At 42.6% G+C, this 19,946-nt stretch overlaps 1 protein-coding gene across 7 annotated transcripts in view; it reads left to right on the top strand.

The window, feature by feature from the left end:
* The window catches only part of TEAD1 (TEA domain transcription factor 1), a 271,129-nt gene that overhangs the window by 85,907 nt on the left and 165,276 nt on the right, over positions 1–19,946 (top strand). For all 7 annotated transcript variants that reach the window (XM_045371517.3, XM_045371518.3, XM_065528530.2 and 4 more), the window contains exon 2: positions 5,133–5,388. In XM_045371517.3, the coding sequence (XP_045227452.1) occupies positions 5,133–5,388 (256 nt within the window). The remainder of the gene's footprint in view (positions 1–5,132; positions 5,389–19,946) is intronic.

The following is a 19,946-nucleotide window of genomic DNA, read 5'->3' as shown; positions in this document are numbered from 1 at the left end:
TTTTTTTTTGGTGATCCTTGTGTTCAGTGGCATTTCATTAATTATGAGGATTGCTTAAAATCAACCCTTTTACTTAAGAGCCTTTAAGTAATCTGAAGATGGGTGAGAAACTGACATTATGAGAGACCCACAGGAATTAAGATCAAGGGAGCAGCAAATTCCTGTGTCCTATCTCATCGCTTGTTTGGATAGAGTTGGTGTCAGAGCACCTGCATTGGACCATCTTATCCTGGTCATCCCCCAGGCTTTTATAATAAAATGTGTATTGGTTGAATGCACATGTGATATCTCCACTGTACTCATGTTACTCTTTTTGAAGCCTCAGTAGGTTATGATGAAGGAATTACCCATTTAGGGAATGTGGTTGTTGTGGCAGTTACCAGGATATTTGGATAGTAGTAAGAGTTTGTTTTTGGAGTTTATTAGAGTGCATTTGGGAAAAATTTAAGGAATAAAGGATCTTTCAGAAAAGTGTTTATGATGGAAACTGAGGCACATGGGGGCTACATATTTTTAAAAGTATTTCCGGCTGGGCGCGGTGGCTCACACCTGTAATCCTAGCACTTTGGGAGTCCGAGGCGGGCGGATCATGAGGTCGGGAGTTCGAGACCAGCCTGGCCAACATGGTGAAACCCTGTGTCTACTAAAAAAGACAAAAATTAGCTGAGCGCGGTGGTGCACACCTGTAATCCCAGCTACTCGGGAGGCTGAGGCAGGAGAAGTGCTTGAACCCAGGAGGAGGAGGTTGCAGTGAGCTGAGATTGTGCCACTGCACTCCACCCTGGGCAATAGAGTGAGACTCCATCTCAAAAAAAAAAAAAAAAAAATTTCCAACAAACAAGACTTTTCTCTTCTCTTTCCTTGAAGGCATTCTGTGGAAAGGGTTACTACCCTGAACCACACTGCCTGTAAGAATCTGAAAGCTGTTGAACCTGTGAATAAATTCAGATTTAGAAGAGTGTTAGAAATAAAGGTGTTGTTACCAATTTACATTTTCTATGCAGTCATTTGAAGACCTTGAAGAAGAGATCCTTTGTAAATCAATTTCCCAAAGTGAACCGTTAGAGGAAGCTCTTTCTTCACCATCCATCACAAGGTACACAACGTTGTCTAGAGAGGATGGACTTGGACATAAGCGAATGTCTGTTCATGGTTTTACAGATGACAGAGCGCCTTCACTCATGATCTTACTATCTTTATGGCAACCCTGTGGAATAGAGTCCCTCCATCCCTTAATCATTTTTCTGTATTGGGATGGATTTTGTTATCTGTATTTAACAAATGAAAACCTGAGCTTCTGACAGAGTTATTAGGTTGGCCGCAACAGTAATTGCGGTAGTTTAAGCTCCATGGCTTGAGGGTGAGTAGGTTTGGAACCCAGATCTGTTGGAGTCTTCATAAACTCCCTTCCCTTCCTCTCCCACCTCTTGCCCCAATACTGTGTTCTTTATTTACTGAATTTAGTGAAAGCTGACTCCTTCACTTAAAGGATTTATATGTATGGGGAGGTAAAGATATCAGCTCTGCAGGTACAGACATTGTGTGCATAATTCACTCGTTTAGATTTTAATGTTGATTATAATCAGTTGCTTATTGCTATAGATTGAGAATCGAGGTAGATTGCATGGCAGTTAGCCAATTCCACACATTTTTAGGGTTCTCCTAAAGTGTGGTTGATACTCTCAGAGTCTGTAGATACAAGGCCAGTTTCCAGGATAAGGTGGAGTTTGGACTGGACTGGAAGGAACCTGAGAGATGGAGTGCCAGAGTAGTTATTTTGGTATCCAGTATGGGGAGCTTTTCTCAGCCAGCCGCAGTGTTGTGATAGGAAATTCTCTGCCCATATGTAAAGTCTTCATCTTACTACGGGGTTGTAAAACCAAAGGCCTGTATAACTCTGTGGATTGTGTATCTGGTAGTTTCTGGGGCTGTGTCCTGGCCCATTGCTAGATTAGGTAATTCCATCCTGCTGAACTCTAGTTGACCAAAAATTGCAAGACCTGGACACAGAGGGTCTTTTCCTTTGCAGTAAATGAATAAAAATATGTGAGCATTTAAAACTGGCTGTACTTACTAAGTAGATAGATCAATTAATGCTAGTTAATACTGCATTCCCCCAAATAACCAGGAACTTGTGATTCATACCTACAGAAGTAATGAGAAGATGTTGTCTGCAAGACCCTGCTGCCTGTCAGCTAGAACAGCCTGCCCCTTGTGGAGCAGTTCAAGTAGCAGAAATTTTTTTCTTATGTTGAGTCAGAATGTTCTTTGGAACTTCCCCACAGTGGATCTACATCCTTTCCATGTGACAGACAGCTCTTCAGAGATTGTTTAGTGTCTTAGGACTCTAAGTGTGCAGTTATGAATCAGAAGAATCTTCCCATCTTTGGGCTGTGGGCTGAGGCTAAAAATGATAGAATTTAATAGGAATAAATATAAACTCCTGCTTTTAGCTCTGACACCAGTTGCACAAAAGTCAGGATTCAGGGGCAACCTCTGAGGGGCATGAGCTTAGAAGTTTAATGGAAAGTAAGTCCACCTCTGAGTGCCATTTATTGGGGGCCATAACATGCATTCATGTGGTGGGCGGAGGGATGATGGTTTCTAGTCTGGAAGACAATTAGGATCCTGGGGGCTGCTCCTGTCATACCTAAATGGGTGTCTTAGGAGAGATTTGCTCCCCCGAAGGATGGGGTATACTCTCAAGGAATGGATGTGTAGATGTTAACCAGGAGATGGGGTTTCGCCTGATAAATGGAAGAATTTCAACTTGTCAGTATGAAGTGGGGTAGTACTGAGAAGGTAATGCGTTCCCTGCTGTTGGTGGTGTTCAAGGGTAGACTGTGACCAGTTGAGTAGATTTTGAGGGGACTTCAAGCACTGAATGGGCGTAGTTGGTGTGTTTTGGTCTGGAGACTCTGGGGCTTACAGTTATATGAGAATGTTCTTTTTAGGCAATTGAAGGTCCCTCAGTCCCTTCACCTATCCCCTGGGTCCCATTCCCTGCCATCCTGACTGAGCACTGGGCATACCTATTATTTATCTTAAAGTGCGGCTCCTTGGAGTAAATTCATACTGTTGTGAACTGCCCAGAGCTCAAGGACTGGCCTGTGGTTTTGTACGTGTGTGTTGTTTTGGTCTGTTTTTGTCTTTTTGTTTGTTTGTTTTTTGGCGGGTAGGGTGGAGAGGAAGAAGGTGGGCTAGCCACTGCTCAAAGAATTCCTTCTTATTCTCATAATTTATTTAATAAACTACTTTGGAGCTAGAACAGACTCTAGAGTATAGTTCAGTTTGAATTTTATAAGACTCTTGGATCCTAACAAAAATGGTAATAGTTGGAATTCAAAAGGCCCACACTGTAGGCATCGTCAGGTTCATCCGGAGGTCAATCACAAAATGCTTTCTTGTGGCATAATTTATACCTTCACATTTGGCAATTTTGAAAGTCCTGTGTAAATGTACATATATTGGTAAGAGGCAGTAAATATTTTGCTGGCAAGTTCTTTGAATGATGGCTCAGTAGCAGCATTTAAAGGCAGACAACCAGAGGGTTTGTGTGTGTGTGTGTGTGTGTGTGTGTGTTTAATCCAGGTGCTGCCAGGTCTACAAAGCTGGAAGGGAAGAAGCCAAAAGTGCCCACTAGTTATAGTTATACCATTAATTATATAATATTCATGTGCCTCAGAGTTTCTGCACCTAGCATCTGTTGATATACACAGGTCGGGGAGGACAGGGGCACAGGATACAGTTGGGAGAAAGCGGGGAAGAAGACAGGTTGCTTGCTGTCAGGGAACGGCCCTGGAACAGGGAGCAGTCCCTGGTGCCAGGTGGGACCACCAGCACCTGCTTCCCTCCTGGGTGTCCGTATGTAATACTGCCTGGACTTGATGGGGTGAGAAGGGGGGGAACTGTGGCCACATGAAGCCCTCCCTACTCAGGCCCTCGGCCTCCTCTTTTCGATCAAGCCTTTCTCCCCCAATTTTGGAAGGCCTTTCAATGAATGATCCTGTGCCTTTTCATCAAAGGAATATTGATATGTTAGTGTGCCAGACAGTAGGGAGCACTGGATTAGATCATTTTCACATTGGTGTTATGCCAGTTTGACATTTGTTTGGAAAGCTTATCCCTTTATGACCATAGGTTATATGCATACTTTGAGGGGAATAGATCTTTAGGAGGTTTTCTTTTTGGTACTATAATCTTCAGTGCTACAGAAAAAAAAATGAAATACTCCCCCACAGTTTTCATGTGATCAGGAGTTCAGCATAGGCTACGACAGGGAGTGCTCCATGTCAATAGAGAATATTTCCATAGATGTGCTAGGCACTTGTGATAGACGTTGCAGGGAAGTCAGGACTGGGGACAGCTTGGTCCCTGCTTCAAGGTTACAGTCTAGGAGCTGAGAGAGGCAAAGTGGCCTGATTCTACAAGGTAAAAGCCTCAGAGATAAATGACATAGGTCCAGATCAGTCGGCGTTGCTGTCTCGGTAGAATGAGTATGTGTGATACCAAAATAATCTTCCTCTTTCCCTCCTTGATCCTGCCACCATCTTGTATCTTGATGATCTCATATTGGGATAGTGAAACTAACAGTTTCCAAGTTATAATGCCAGTTGCCATGGTGAAGTGGACATTTTAAAAACTTTATTTTCTTATAAATAACTTGTTCTGCTTTGGAGATTTGATGATCATTTAGCATAGTGCCCCTGGTAGATAGTGGGCACTCAGTAAATGGTTTTTGTATGAATCACTGCAAACTTGGAACTCCGAGTGAGTACTATTCTTCCATATAAATTTCCTCTTGACTGTGAAGATTATCCAGCTTCTGCCCACTGTTGCATTTCCGTGTGGGTGCTTAACATGATACTTAGATAATAAAGCCACTTGGATCTCAAAATTCCGTATTCTCCACTAGGAGTTCTCCAAGCAAAGCTGGTGACTGAACCAAAATCTCAGAAATCACCACTAAAGAACTTAACCATGTAACACAAAACTACCTGTACCCCCAAAACGACTGAAATAATAAAATGAAATAAAAAAAGCTGGTGACTGAAGAACTTGCACTAGAGCTAGCAAGAGCATTATGTTTGTGGTTACCACATCCTTACACTGTTTTTTGTTTTCTCTTCTAGGTTTATTTTCTTGAAAAGGCTCCAGGCTTCGGCTTGGAAAATCCCACCGCCAAAATTGAGCCCAGCAGCTGGAGCGGCAGCGAGAGCCCTGCCGAAAACATGGAAAGGATGAGTGACTCTGCAGATAAGCCAATTGACAATGATGCAGAAGGGGTCTGGAGCCCTGACATTGAGCAAAGCTTTCAGGAGGCCCTGGCTATCTATCCGCCATGTGGGAGGAGAAAAATCATCTTATCAGACGAAGGCAAAATGTATGGTAAGTGGCCTGGAACACTCCTTTGAAATACTACAACCTGCTGTTGTGGTAGGGGATAGATTGTAGCTGGTCTTCCAGCAAGAGCCATTCATTGTATGGGGTTGAATGATATTTGTAGAATTTTAGTGGGTCATCCAAAAGGACTAACCCTCAACGAAAAAGGAGAGTCAATAAAGGACCTTTGGGAAATCACCCCCTGGGCTTTTCTTCTTCTTCTACATGTGTAGCAGCATTACGTCAGAAGCTCTAGGGGTCCAGGCAAGAGCATAAATAGTTGCAATGGCATGTACAGACACCAGATGGTGGGGAGGAGGTCTTTGGAACGCAGACCAGATCGCAAGGAAGCACTGCCGCTTACCTCTAGATAACTGATGCCACTAGGAATGGGGGCCTGGTGCTGCCGAATCCCTTGATTGCCCCCCAGCCTCCTTGAAGAAGAGCCAGCCCTCTAGATGCTTATATGAAGTCTACTCTTTTTAAAAAGCCAGCATTTTTTTTAAAGCAACTCTGTACAGGCCAGAGAAAGCATGTGCATGGGCTTGATCAGCCTCTGAACCACCAATTTGCTGCTTTGCTGCCAGTTTACAGTTGAATGATCAGGCAAGGCATTAGCATCCCTGTCACTCTCACCATCTCCCCTGCTTTGGGGGTTGCCTTGAAGGGCATTCTGAAGGAAACACCAAGAGTGCTCAGGAGAGAGAGACCTGTTGACTAGTTGGCTCGGGATGCCAGGGGCGGCAGTAAGGATCCACGTGCCGGTCTGGGTCTTGCCTGCTGGGTTTGGGCACCCCCTAACTTCCTTCCATAAATGCTTCCAGCTGCAGACCTGTACTTTTTGGCTGCTTACCTTTTGGGAAGCAGATGGCAGGTGTGGCTGCTTGAACATTCTGATTGTCTAATTGAGCACGTTGAGTTGACAGAGTTCGCACTGTAGCTGAGTCTAAAAAGATGCAAACACAAATAACCTAAACTCAAAGAGAACTGGCTCAGTAGTCTACCTGAAGTTGTTAACTTATCATGGGAGTGATTATTTCTAAACAATTTGAAGTCTTTTTCATAATGGTGTGTTGTACCTTTAATACTGTACTTCCTCTATCAGGAGCTGTAAGAGACTGTGGCTTCAACCAGCACACACTGCTAAGGAGAAAGCAGATGGTGGTGCAGCTGCCACCAGCTGTGCCCCCACCCCGCCCTCCTCCTCTCCAACTTGGATGATGTAATGGAAAAAAGGAAAATTTTGCTTTCTGCAGCATTGGAGTCTCAGCCTGTCACACACAGGGGAGGAGGAGACCCAAGCCTTCAGCATTTGTTTTATGTTCCCATAATATCCTTTGTAGCCAGGGAAGCCTCTTCGTAGCTGGTGAAATGCTACTATGGGAAGAGAGTTTCAGGGCCCTAGATTTTCTGTATGTCTGGATCTTTCCTGGTGTCTTCTTCCTCAGCCTGGCTATTTGCTTTGTGGTCTTGTTTTCATACCTGAAAATGTAGCTCCTCCCTTTCTTAAAGGCAGAGAAAAGCATTTGAATCTTTGAAGCTTCTTTGAAGATGAATTATTATGGGTAGTAAAGGGTAACTTTGGGACCTTGTACAACTCTCATTTGCTTACCCAAAAATTGTTTCAATTTCAAACAAAGGCATAGTATTAGAAATCCCAGTTGGGCATAACTACTGTACTTCATTTCCCTCAGGAAATACTGGGAAAGGTCCTGTCCTTTCAGGATTAAGGTTTTGGGGCTGAGAACCCCACGTTAACTTTTGTCAACTCCAGTTTTGTTTTGTTCTCCATTGAGATTTTACTTTATAGACAACAGCCCTGGTGGATTTAACCAATTTGCCTATAATTCAATTATAAAAATATTTTTTATGTGAAAATAATTGTATAAGAGCTCTTGTTGGTAATTGGGTCTCAGAGGCAGCAGGCTAGGAAGAACAAAGAGCAGCTTTGGATGTGAGTAGTTGTATCAACAGTGAACTTGAACATTTTACCCTTGGTCTTGGTCTCAGTTTTCTCCTGTGTAAAATAAGATGGTAAAGTAGTTGATGATGTCCGTGGGTCCTTTGGACTCTTGCATTTTGTGATGCCATGGTTTTGTTTCTTGTCACTGAGCAAGAGGGTCAGTTTTGAACCATATGGTGCAGCTTGGGAGCCTAGCCTGTCTTGAGTACCCAGCATAACTTAAATTCTGAGTGCTTCCTGAGTGTGCATGGTTTTGATGTATGGATTCTTTTCACCTTAACTCAGCAGCACATTTAGTGACTGTGTTGGTGGCTAACCTGATTTAAAATGGGACATTCCTTTTGAGCAAGCAGCATTAGGAATTTTAACTCATTTGGAAAGAACAGACTTACTGGTTGTGGATTTTTCAGCAAGTGGAGTATACAGCCTGGGGGAGTGTGTATCCTAATTGGGGCTCAGAAGATGCATTGGCTGCACTGTGCTGCAGCCACCCCCAGTTCCAGGCAGCTTCCTTGGGGAGGAAACATCCGCCCTGAACTCTGTCTCTCTGGTCGACATGAGGAGCTTTGCTTCTACTGCTACCTTGGAAGGGAACCATGGTGGTTAATGGGGCTATTGGTGGTGGAGACTGAACCCCTTAAGAAGAACTGCTTGGGAGCTGCCTCTGACCTGCCTGTGACTTGGAGGATGAGAGAAAGTTGACTTGGGAGCCTTCACGGTGAGGCCCCAGCCACTCGAGAATTGAATCATATGAGTAGTGTGGGGCCAGAGTACTGTCCTGGACTTTCGGCCTGTTCCCCATCTTACCATACATGAATTGGGACAAAAACCAGACCAGGAGTCAGGGTTTCTTAAGGCCTTAAAGAGCGTACTTTTTCTCTTAGGATTTTGAAAATGAAAGCATTTAAAGCATTTTTGAATTCCGTGCAGTAAAATAAAAATGATTTAGTCTTTTAGTGAAATACCAAGTGTTTTTTACTTGAAAGGGTTATTCCAATATTTCAGAGCATTTGTAGAGTGTTTTGTGTTGTCACTAATCCTGAGCCATTGGAGAAGCAAGGTCAAGTGATTTATTTTGGTAATGAAATTTCCTTCGTGGTTGGCAGTAGGGCAAATGCAGTCTTATAAAGGAGATAAAAGGAAAACTCTCTTTATGATGAGGTTTTGGCCACTGGAAGAGATGGCTTCATTCTCTTTCTGCTAACTTAGTCTTTGGGGAGCTGAAACTTTATGTGTTTGGGCTCCATGTGGATAGGTGGCTTCTGCTGTGGGCACCCTTATGTGTAGGCAGTCGTTTTTATGGATTACTAGAAGGGGTATGAGACGTCCTTAGACCTGGTTCCTAAGGGTGTGTGTGCTCATTCTCTTGGGCTCTCTCTTTCTCTGTGCTTGTCTTTTTCATTTTTTGTTTTTACATAGCTGTGTGTGTCTCTTTTCCTGGTAGATCATGGGAGAGGAGATTGCAAGAGGACAAGATGAGATGGAAGTTCTTTATCAACAAACTTATCCAAAATTGGATTTCAGAGGAGCAGGCCGTAGTTTAAAACAAAGCAAAATAAATAGCAAACCACAGGAACACCTGAATATGTTTCTTTTGCACTGAAAACCCCAGTCAGATATACCCCATAATCAAATAGGGCAGGGACAGGAACTAACCTTCACTTGTTGCTTGCTGTAGAGGCAGAGAAGTATAGCACTTAACAGTCTGGACTCTATAAATAATATGAATCCTGGCCCTGCACTTCTAGATATCAGGCTTTGATCGAGTTACCTTACTTCTCTGTCTCAATTTCCTCAACTGAAAAAGAGGATTACATAGATCTTACTGTGTAGGGTTGTTAGAAGAATTAAATGAACTAATTGTTACCTGGAACACCACCACCCCCTGCAGTGTTTGAACTGTATCTAGCATATAGTGAGAGGTATGTAAGTGCTTGTGAACTGAAAACAAAGAAGTGCTGTCTCCCAAGCACTGTGCTAAAGGCTTCACATACAATTCTGTCTAATGCTCTTAACAATGCTTTGAAGCTGGTATTATCCTCACTGTATAGACAGGAAGCTGAATCTGAGAGGGGTAAAGTGGCTTGCACATGGCCGATGTAAATGGTGTAGCTAGCAGGTTTCAAATTCAGGGCTGTCTGACTCTACATCTTGGACTCTTTCTACTGAGCATTTGTTCCTTCCTTGGTAGAGACAGTTATACATAAATCCAGTCAATCAGTATTGAGCACCAGGGCAGATGTATTCCAGCCCTTGCTAGGGGTTGTCAGTGATACTGTGGTGAACCAGACAGACATGGTCCCTTCCCTCATGGAGCTATCTCAAGTTCATTTGCAGGAAACTGACCTGAGGTCAGGACTGTGTGCCAAAGCTTTCTGAGAAGTCTGAGAGCCCTTTGAAGATGGTCACCTTCCACTTAGCCTTTTGAAGCCTATTCTTGGCTACCAAGGTCCAGGGCACCTGGCCTGATGCTGGCAGGAAGAAATCATCTCAAATAACATAACGGAGAGGATCCCAGATCACAAGGCTGGCCTCGGTAGTGGCCAGGAGGATGTCTGGAAGGTTCTAGTGCCCTAGGATCCTACAGGCAGTCTGGGCAGAGCTATTGCTTCCAGACATCTTCCCGGCCACTATTGACTTTCTCCTTTTGCAAGCAGATGTCTTCAGGATCCTTGCTTAGGTCAGCTTCAAGGAAGGACCCTTTCTTACTGGGATACCAGGACTACTGGTCAGCCCCAGAGACCTAAATTGTGAGGACCAGCGAAGATGAGGGGGAGGGTGTCTCTAGTCAGTCCTCCCCCGCTGCTGACCTGTGCCCTGCCCACCAGGGTAGCATAGGACTTAGGATTTCTTCTTTCTTTACCTCATAGGAGCAGAAGTCAGAAGAGGAAAGGGGGCTTTTTAAATGAGTTAGTGGCAGAACTGACAAGGGGATGTCAGAATGAGAGTGCGTGCAAGCAAGTGAGAGTATGTCTTGATTAGTACAGCAAAGAGACTGAAATCTGTGGTCACTACACTCCTCTGGATGCAGAGGACTGGTCAAAAAATTGCAAAATGATCCTTTTACAAGATATTATGTTCTCACAACAGCTCTTTGAGGATCAGGGAGGTAGGCTTTGTCAGTGGAGACCCCAGAGCCCTGGTGTGGAAATGGCCAGACTCCCAGCTCTGGAGGGTCTCCAGGCCTTGGCAAAGTGTTCTTCTCGGTGATCCATCTGAATATCATGTGGCATCTTTGATTTCCTCTTTCAGACCTCTGATTCAGGGTGTTATTTCAAGTTAATTGGTTAGAAGTATGAAACAAACAGCTATGTGGTAGAACAGGCTAGAAGCTCCCAAAGCCGGGACCCCACCGATCACAGGATGTATTTCAAGGCCTGGAATATAGAAGGTGTCAGTAATGTTTGCTGAATAAATACTTATGGGAGATGAATTATGGTTCAAACAGAGAATGTAGGTGATTAAGCCTGTAAGCCCTGAGGGCCTCTCCTGTGGGAGGAACTGGCTAGAAAGAGAGAAAGAAGGAAAAAAAGAGGAAGATGTTTATTTAATGATCTTAGATTGAGAAAGAAGAACCCCTGTTTTTTGTGTTGGCAAATGTTAGTTGAAGAGATAGAAAAGATTTCTGCACAAAATATGGACAATAGCAGAGCAAGGGTTAATTCTGGAATACTCAGAACAGATAGAGTAATGGGGAATTTTTGAAATAGTTTGGTTCCTGTGAGAATAGCAAGGCCAGCGTCATCAGCATTTTGATTGGGAAGCTTAATGTGTGGGGGGTATGCAAAGGTGTATGCACAAGGTGTGAGCTCTTGTGCAATCCGGGTACAAAATAGCTAATTAAAGATGGCTCACGAATTGGTCATATGGGAGGTAGAAAGAAAAGAATGTGAAAGTATTACCAAGTTATGCTTTCCAACAGCTTTGCTGTGGCAGTGATGAGCCCTGGGATTCAGGAAGATGTGGATTTATAAATCATTTTTTGAGGGCCTGCAGTGTGCTTTGAGTGTGGTGGGGACAACAGACAGAAAATAACTTAAAAAGCTGACTTGTGTGAGCAGTTAACATACCAGGCACTTTCCCATTGTTATAGGATGTACTCTCTTGATTATTCCTCAAAAACAACCCAATAATATAGGTACTGTAATTATGCCCATTTTGCTGCTGAGGAAAGTGAGGTCCAGCAAGGTCAAGTTATTTGCTTGAGGTCACATAGTAAATAAGCTGTGGAGCTGACGTTGACAACTAAGCCAGTCAATACAAATGACTCTAGTATTGATATGGAAGGAAGTATATTCTGTACTAGAGATATGCCTGGTGGAGCAGCACAAAGTGTGATTATTTATGATGGGGGAATGCACTTGTATATGTTTGAGAATGAAAGAGAGCATGAGACAGACTTAGCTAACTTTGAACTTTGGGAAAAAAATCACGAAGCGGTTTTTAAACTTATTTTGGATTATAGATCCCTTGGAGAATCTGTAGAAAGCTATGGATCCTTTCCCCCAGAAAAATCACGTATTTGTATGTAGTTTCAGGACTGTTGCATATAACTTCAGGCAAATTCTGAAGACTTGCCCTTGTTGGGAAAAGGAGATGGGAAGGGCATTCTGGCTGAAGGAACATGCGATAAAGGCATGGAGGCCTGGAAGGGCACAGCCCTGATGTGCTTAGAAATGAAAATATCTCCTGGGAGAGGAGTACAGGAGCCAGCGTTGTGTCGTTGTGGGTCTGAGTGCCACGCCAAGGTGCCTGGCACTCATCCTGGGGGCAGATGGAAGCCATTACATTTTTTTCAGGAGATATGACATGTCTCAGCCTGTGTTTGACAAAACGAGGTCTGAAGGCGTGAAGACAAGTTAGATGGCTATTACAGTAGTCCGATAGGAGAGCATGAGGCCTGCACTGGAATGCAGGCAGTGCTGGTGGGAGGAAGGAGTTTCAGAGATAAAACCAACAGAACTGGCTGATGGGATGCGATTTGTGAAAAAGAAGGAGGAGTTTGTTTTCAGGTTCCACTTCTGGGTCATGGGGAGGATGATGGTACTGTTAAGTGAGATGAGGAGTGGAGGCAGGAGAAGCAGGTTTGTAGAGAGGAGAGGAATGAGGAGTTAAGTTTTGTCATATGCTTGATGTACTGGGTGACCATTCAGATGGAGATGATCTGTAAGGAGTTGGAAATTCCTGCTTAGAGCTCAGTCAGATTGAAGTTGCAGGGTTAGTTTGGAGTCTCATCATCAGAGAAGTGATGTGATAATGGCCTGTGATGCCCAGGCTCACAATTTATCAAGGGCAAAACTGGCATGGATTTTAAATGGAATGTCTGTAGCACTGGGAGAGTAAAGTGATTGCCTTTTTCAGAAAAGAGAAGACAGATTAGTGGTTCCCAAGCCTCACTATCAACAGAAACACTCAAAGAGCTTAAAAGACAAAACAACTACTGACTAAGAATATCTGGGAGTATGGCCTGGGAAACTGTATTTCTAAATGCTCCCTGGGTCATTTGGGTGATCAGCCAGGTTTGAGAGCTGCTGGGCTAGCTGCAGTCTGGGTCCAAGAAGACAGGCCCACATTTTTAGAGTTGATAAAAGAAACAAGTGAGCAGAGAATGAGGCTAACATTTGAAGCAGTCCTTATGAGGTTTTGGTGCAGGAAATGAATGAGGCTAGTTTCGTTTTTCAGTTTATGTTACCTTTCTACAGAGAGGGAACATTACCATGACCCGGTCTTCAGAGAGTTTGACCATGCACGGAAGGAGACATGATATCCTGAAGGACAGAACAAATTAAGAGAAGACTTATTCTAGGACAGGGGAGACGCTTGGCCATTTGGTTAGTTGGGGAGAAGAATTTATGAGTTGAGGATGTTTTTGATAGAGCAAAACCCAGAAGGGACTTTAAAGGGAAAGGAGCCTCTTTTCCTCTGATGCAGAATGGAAGAGAACGGTGGGAGGGCCGAGAAGGGGCCTCATTGCTTTTCTCAGATGAAGGTTATTGTGGGCTTTTGAAAAGTAGAGCAAATGTAGTATAGATGTTATCATTGACAGACAGGGATGAGTAAAAGAACTACTCAGGAGTGAAAGGCCCAAGAGAAGTTGGAGAGTATTACTTTCTTTTTTTATTTAAAATTTTTATTGAGATATTATAGATTCACATGCAATTATGAGAAATAATACACGAAGGAATCCTTTATGCATGTTGCCCATTTCCCCTCAATATGGTTACATTTTGCAAAACTGGAGTGTAATGTCACAACAAGTGGTATATTGGCATCGATACAACCCAGTGATATGACTCAGATTTTCCCAGTTTTACTTGAACTCGTTTGTATGTGTGTACTAAGTTGTATACACTACTTGTTGTGTGTTAGTCTTGTGCAAGCTCATGTCTCCATCACCACAGTCAGAATACAGAACAGCTCCAACACCACAGGACCCAGGTTGCCCTTCTCCCTAACTGCTGGCAACCACTGATCTGTCCTGTTTCTAAAATTTTGTCATTTCAAGCATGTTATGTAAATGGAATTAGACTACATGAACCTCTTGGGATTGACTTTTTTTCAACTCAACTTAATTCCCTGGAGATTCATCCAGGTTGTGTCTATCAAGTTTGTTCCTTTTTATCATTGAGTAGTATTCTCTGGTGTGTATGTACCACAGTTTATTTAACCATTCTGCTGTTCAAGGGCATCTGGGCTGATTCCAGTGTTTGGGCGTTTCAAATCCACTATGAACATACACGTATAGGTCTTTGTCTGAAACTAAGTTTTCACTTACATGGGATAAATGCCCACGAGTGTAATTTGCTGGCTCATATGGTATTTGTACATTTACTATTTTTTTTTCTTTTAAACTACCCAAGTGCTTTCCAGAGTAGCTGTACCACTTTACATTCTCACCTGCAATCTAATTTCTCTGCTTCCTCACCAGCATTTGGTGTCATCACCATTTATTATTTTCATTGTGATAGGTGTGTATTGATACCTCGTGTGGTTTTAATTTGCATTTTCTTAAAGACTAACGATGTTGAACATCTTTTCATATGCTTATTTGCCATCCGTATATCCTCTTCAGTGAGATGTCTGTTCATGTGTTTTGTTCATTTTCTAATTGGAGGGTTTATGTTTTTACTGTTGTGTTTTTGGAATTCTTTTTTCTAAATACAACTCCCTTTTTTGGATATGGGGTTTGCAAAGATTTTCTCCTTATCCTGTAGCGTATCTTTTCATCTCGTTCACATGGGCTAAGCAAAAGAAAGAACTTTTAGCATAGCAAAACTTTTAACAGTGAAAGTTTTAATTTTGATGAGGTCTTATTTATTAGTTTTTCCTTTTGTGAGTCGTGCTTTTGGTGTTGAGTCTGAGAACTCATTGCCTAGCCCTAGGTCCTGAACATTTTCTCCTGTGTCTTGTTCTAGGAGTTTTATAGTTGTGTGTTTTAAATGTAGGTCTATGATGCATATTACTTGTGAGGGAACAATTGGCATGATTATGTAATTTTTTTCTTTACAAGATTATTGGGTTTATTCATATTTTGACAGTTGTTATGGCTTGGTCGTAGGAGTCTAAGTTGGGAAAGGGGCAAGGTGAAGCTGGAGGGGCTGGTCGGCCATGGGGCATGCTGTTCAGAGGCCCTGCTGCATGTAGGAGAGGAGGCAGGACAGGAGGCTCTGGTCATGCGTGGGAGAGGCAGCACTGAGATTAGAGATGGAGAGATTTCAGGGGATGAGTTTCAAGGTGTGGTCACAAATATGGTCAACTGATGTGAATGTGGGCGATGGGCATGTGAGATGAGGAAGCAAGGCACTGTGAGGCTCATCCACAGTGAGTTGATTAATCACTTAGATGCTGGACTTCACAGTGGTAAAGCGTGAATTTTTAAAGAAGGTACCAAAGTAAACCAGATGCTGAGGGATTTCTTTGAGGAGTACATGGCCCCATGGATATGAATGGAAAGATGTTGATAGAGTATAAGTGGTATCTATCTAGTAAAAAGCAGAGAGCAGAATAGTGGGACAGGAGGAACATCAAGATCAGAAGAAAATGTCAACATTTCTACCATCTTCCTCCCAAATTCTTTGGTTGGTCCAAAACTATACCTATTTGTGATGTATAGTTATCGTTATATGGGCCAGCCGTACAAGCTCTTTGAGCCTTGTTGCCATCACCAATAGAATGGGGCCAGTAAGTCAGCATGTTTCTTTCTACCTCTCAACAGTGTTGAGAGAAAATGTAATTATGTATGAAGAAGTTCTTTGAATTCTTAAAATTAATGGTTTAATTAATTTAAACAGAAAACCAAATATTGCATGTTCTCACTTGTAAGAGGGAGCTAAATAAGGAGAATACATGAACAGACACATAGAGGAGAGCAGTAGACATGGGGCCTGATGGAGGGTGGGAGGAGGGAGAGGATTGGGAAAAATAACGAATGGGTACCAGGCTTAATACCTGGGCAACAAAATAATCTGTGCAACAAACTTCCATAACACGATTTTACCCATATAACAAACCTGCACATGTACCCCAAACTTAAAAGTAAAAAAAAAAAAAAGAAGTTACATCATATTTTTAAAAAAATTAATGCTTTTAGAAGTTAAGCCTGTTCAGGACTTGTTGGAAAAGTAGGAAAGAACACGTTGGAACCATCAAGGCAGAGTTAAGCATCCCTAGCTCAGTTAGAGGGCTGTTTGGTTAAGGGAGAAATTGAGCTGAGCCCTCCTTTCTTAGGGTTTCTGCCGAAGGACAGGGGGATGGGGGAGCTCCAGGGCAGACTTTCAGAGATCAGAGCCACAAATGATGGAAGGGACCAAAGAGAGCCTGTCGCTAGGCAGAGGTTCATCAGGCCTCCCTCATAGTGGCCCTCTGCAGCATCAGAGGGAAGTAGAGAGTGGGTGGACATTTGTGTTCTTAGCAGCACAGGCCTGGATTCAACGCTGTTTCTCTGTTCTCCTCCCCACCAGACCCCCATCTCTAGAGCTTCAGTTCCTCACTCATCTGCTGCTGTGACCTTCCATTTTATGTGAAAATGTGTTTCTGATTTATTATTGTTGTTATCTATTTTATCCCATTCCAGCGATAGTATGTGTTTAAAGTGGTCTTTTTAAAATAAATGATCGTTATTGGTGGTGGTGTTCTGTTGGTCTCTCAGTAAAGGTGCTGTTTTAGAGACTGTTCAACATGATAAATTTAAATATAGAAGTGTGTTCTTGGGGAGGATCCTAGAAAAAAATCTGGAGGAATTTACAGTCTACTAATAGTGGTTGCCACAGGGAGATGGGATTATAGGAGACTCGGTTTCTATTATGTTTCTGTATTAATGGGATTTTTTCAATCACAAACATACGTTACTTTTGGAACTAGAAGAAAAAAGATAATTGTGTCAAGTTTATTTTTTCCTCTGGTTCTGAGTAAAGGATATTCATTAAAGAAAAATGTGGAAAATAGCAAGAGTTAGAAAGCAAACCATATTGCCTGGGTCCACTGTGGTGTGGTGTTTACTGGGGGTTCACTCAGGGGAGTCATGGTGGGGTCACAGTGGGCAGGGAGGAGTGCAGGGGTGTTTAGAGAGCATCTCTCCCTTCCACCTGTGGGTGACTGAGGTGTTGAGCTCAGGGGACAGGTGGTCAGAGACGGAGGAGGGGAACAGGACATTTTTACTATAGGTTTTAGGACATTGGTCCAGGACTTCAACAGGTACCCTGGCCACTTGGGTGTGTCAGTCAGCTGGCCCAGCTCAGAGACACATAATTCCAACATTCATGTATTATGGTAAGATGGTGATGGGAGAGAGAGGGGAAGACGTCCACATCCATTCTTCGAATGTCTATAGGCTCACACCACAAATAGAATGAACAGGATCCACATCTCTGCTGAGTGTTTTTCGTTCAGCTTGTACGTGAGAGTAGATGTGGTTTATTCCTAGAGGCTTGGGGGCTTCTCTCTGCCAGTAATGTTTTTGATGGCCATGTTATCCTTTGTAATAGATTCCTGGCAAGTAATCTTGTATTTGTACTGCCATTGGACAGAGGTGGGTAGATTTTAGAGAACAAAAACACTCTGGGTACTTTACAGTGTGCTACAGATTCTCATTTGATTATAATTGTTAATTATATTTCATCACGAATGTGTTTGATTGGCTTGATATTGACCTGCTATGCATACCCTGCAGATTATTCTGCCCACCTACCTTCCCTTTCCTCACATGTTTCAGTTCCAGCTAAATAATAAAATCAAATTTGTTTTTCAAAGCCCATTTGGATATTATTATTATTATTATTATTTTTGAGATGGAGTTTCGCTCTTGTTGCTCAGGCTGGAGTGCAATGGCACCATCTCACTGCAATCTCCGCCTCCTGGGTTCAAGTGATTCTTCTGCCTCAGCGCCCCCAGTAGCTGGGATTACAGGCATGCACCACCATGCTCGGCTAATTTTGTATTTTAGTAGAGATGGGGTTTCACCATGTTGGCCAGGCTGGTGTCGAACTCCCGACCTCAGGTGATCCTCCTGCCTTGGCAAAGTACTGGGATTACAGGCATGAACCACCACACCCAGCCTTATTTTTTTTTTTTTTTCAAGTTTGTTATTGTATCTATATACTCTCCTCTCCCTTTTAGCCTTTTAGAACACAGTCTTAAAGGTGTGATAGTGAAACCTGCTGCCTAGGACACTTAATTTATTTAAAACAATTTTTTTCTTTATTGCATTGTAGTCCCCACCCCCTGCTCCTTCCCCCCGGCCCCCAGGCAGTGAAACTGGTAATTAACTGAAAATTTCCATAGAGCTTTGTTCCTTTTGCAAAAGCCAGAGGAACTTTTAGGCTACCCAAAAGAGAATGCTTTGGGGGAAATATAATTTATCACCCCAAAGCTTTACAGCTTCTGGGGTAATATTTAGCATGTTAATAAGCTGAGTTTTTTCGGCTATTTACAAAGTTCCCAATTGCTCACTCTATGCCTACCCTCTTCCCTGGATCTGCCTCTGTGCTCTGTGACTTGCCTGATACTTTGTTGAGATGGGCTTTGGCAACTGTCTCTTAGATGAATGGTTCTATTACAAACACAGTAGCTTCCATGACAGCTTAGAAGAGATTGTTGGTTATGACTGCTTTTATTGAGAGAGGTTTGGTGCACGTTAATGTCCTGATAAAGACATTTGTACCTATAAAGTAGCCACAGCCTTAAACATATTTGATTGTCAGTAAAATATTGGGGATGATGACATGCCAGATGTGAGGTATCGGATTGCATGTTTATTCAACTGTTATTGCAATCTCTGTACTAAGATGTGCCGTTGTATTTTCTGTCTCACAGCAACACACAAAATGCAATGGTGATATGATCCTGATTATGAAAGATGCTATTTAGGTTACTTGGATGGTAAACCATGTGTATTAGGAAGCATTCTCTCAGTCCCCATATGTCCTTAGACAGCAACCACAAACAGTTGTTAGGTGAAGGGAATTGTCAAATGGGTTGAACACATGCGTTGTGATAGGGACCTTTTGAAATGTATGAATCTTAGTAAGGCCTGGACTGACCAGAGCAGGTGATGTGACAGGGACTCAATAATAATGAATATTTATCCTTGCAATGAATTTTTGCGATAATGAATATTTATGCTTGCAATGTGCTAGGTACTGTTCGGAACACTTAGCATTAACCTATTTAAACCTTCTAACAAGTCTTATGAATAGCTACTATTATTCTCACATTACAGATGAGGAAACCAAGGCCTAGAGAGGTTTAGTAAGTTGCCCAGGGTCAGATTCTCATTTGATTGTAATCGTTAATTATATTTAATCATGAAAGTAGTGGTTAAGAGCTCAGGCTCTAGGGGTTCATATCCTGACTCCAGTCCTGGATGTTCTCCCTGCTGCCTAGCTAGGGTGGAAGAGAGTTTTGGTTCCAGGTAGACAGTAGAAAAGAAAAAATGGACTTTCCTAGTGTCTGGGATACCGTTCATCCTGTTTTTTGCTTGGTAAACTCCTACTGGTCGTTAAAAAAGCACTCCATCCTCTCTGAAGCCTTCCTTAATCTCCACAGACAGAACTGATTTTTCCCTCTCTTATGTTTCCGTAGCACATGACTTTTAACTGTCCGTTAAAGGCCTCATCAGACTCTTTTTTTAAAACTGTGGTAAGCACTGTCAGGGTCTCTTTCTGTGGGTCTGTACCCACTGAGCACTCTTCAAGAGCCAGTGCTGCTCAGCCTCCAGTATGGTCGCTGGCACACAGTAGGCCCTCAAAAAAATGTTTGAATTAGTGAAAGTTGTTGGTAATAAAATTCCATCTTGTGCCTCTCAAAAGTTTTCTTTCCTGCATTCTTGGCATTTTTATGACATTTACAACATTCTAATGAAGCAACAAGGGCAAGAATTTTGATTTCATAAATAAGAAACTGAAGCACAGAGACCAGGATGTTTTCTGTTAGATTGTTTTATCTTGAGAAACCACCTGGTGAAACAAAACTTAGGAGAATTAACTCATTTACAAGACCCCACTTCCCTATTTACACTTTTCCATTGTAACCATTTTGATCTTACACCTGAGATGCTGTGAACTAGAGTAATTTATTCACAGTAGTAAAGCATAATCCTAGAAAG

The sequence above is a fragment of the Macaca fascicularis genome, chromosome 14, assembly GCF_037993035.2.
Source record: "Macaca fascicularis isolate 582-1 chromosome 14, T2T-MFA8v1.1".
In the NCBI taxonomy this organism is placed as follows: Eukaryota; Metazoa; Chordata; class Mammalia; order Primates; family Cercopithecidae; genus Macaca; species Macaca fascicularis.
This window is presented reverse-complemented; position numbering and strand designations above follow the sequence as displayed.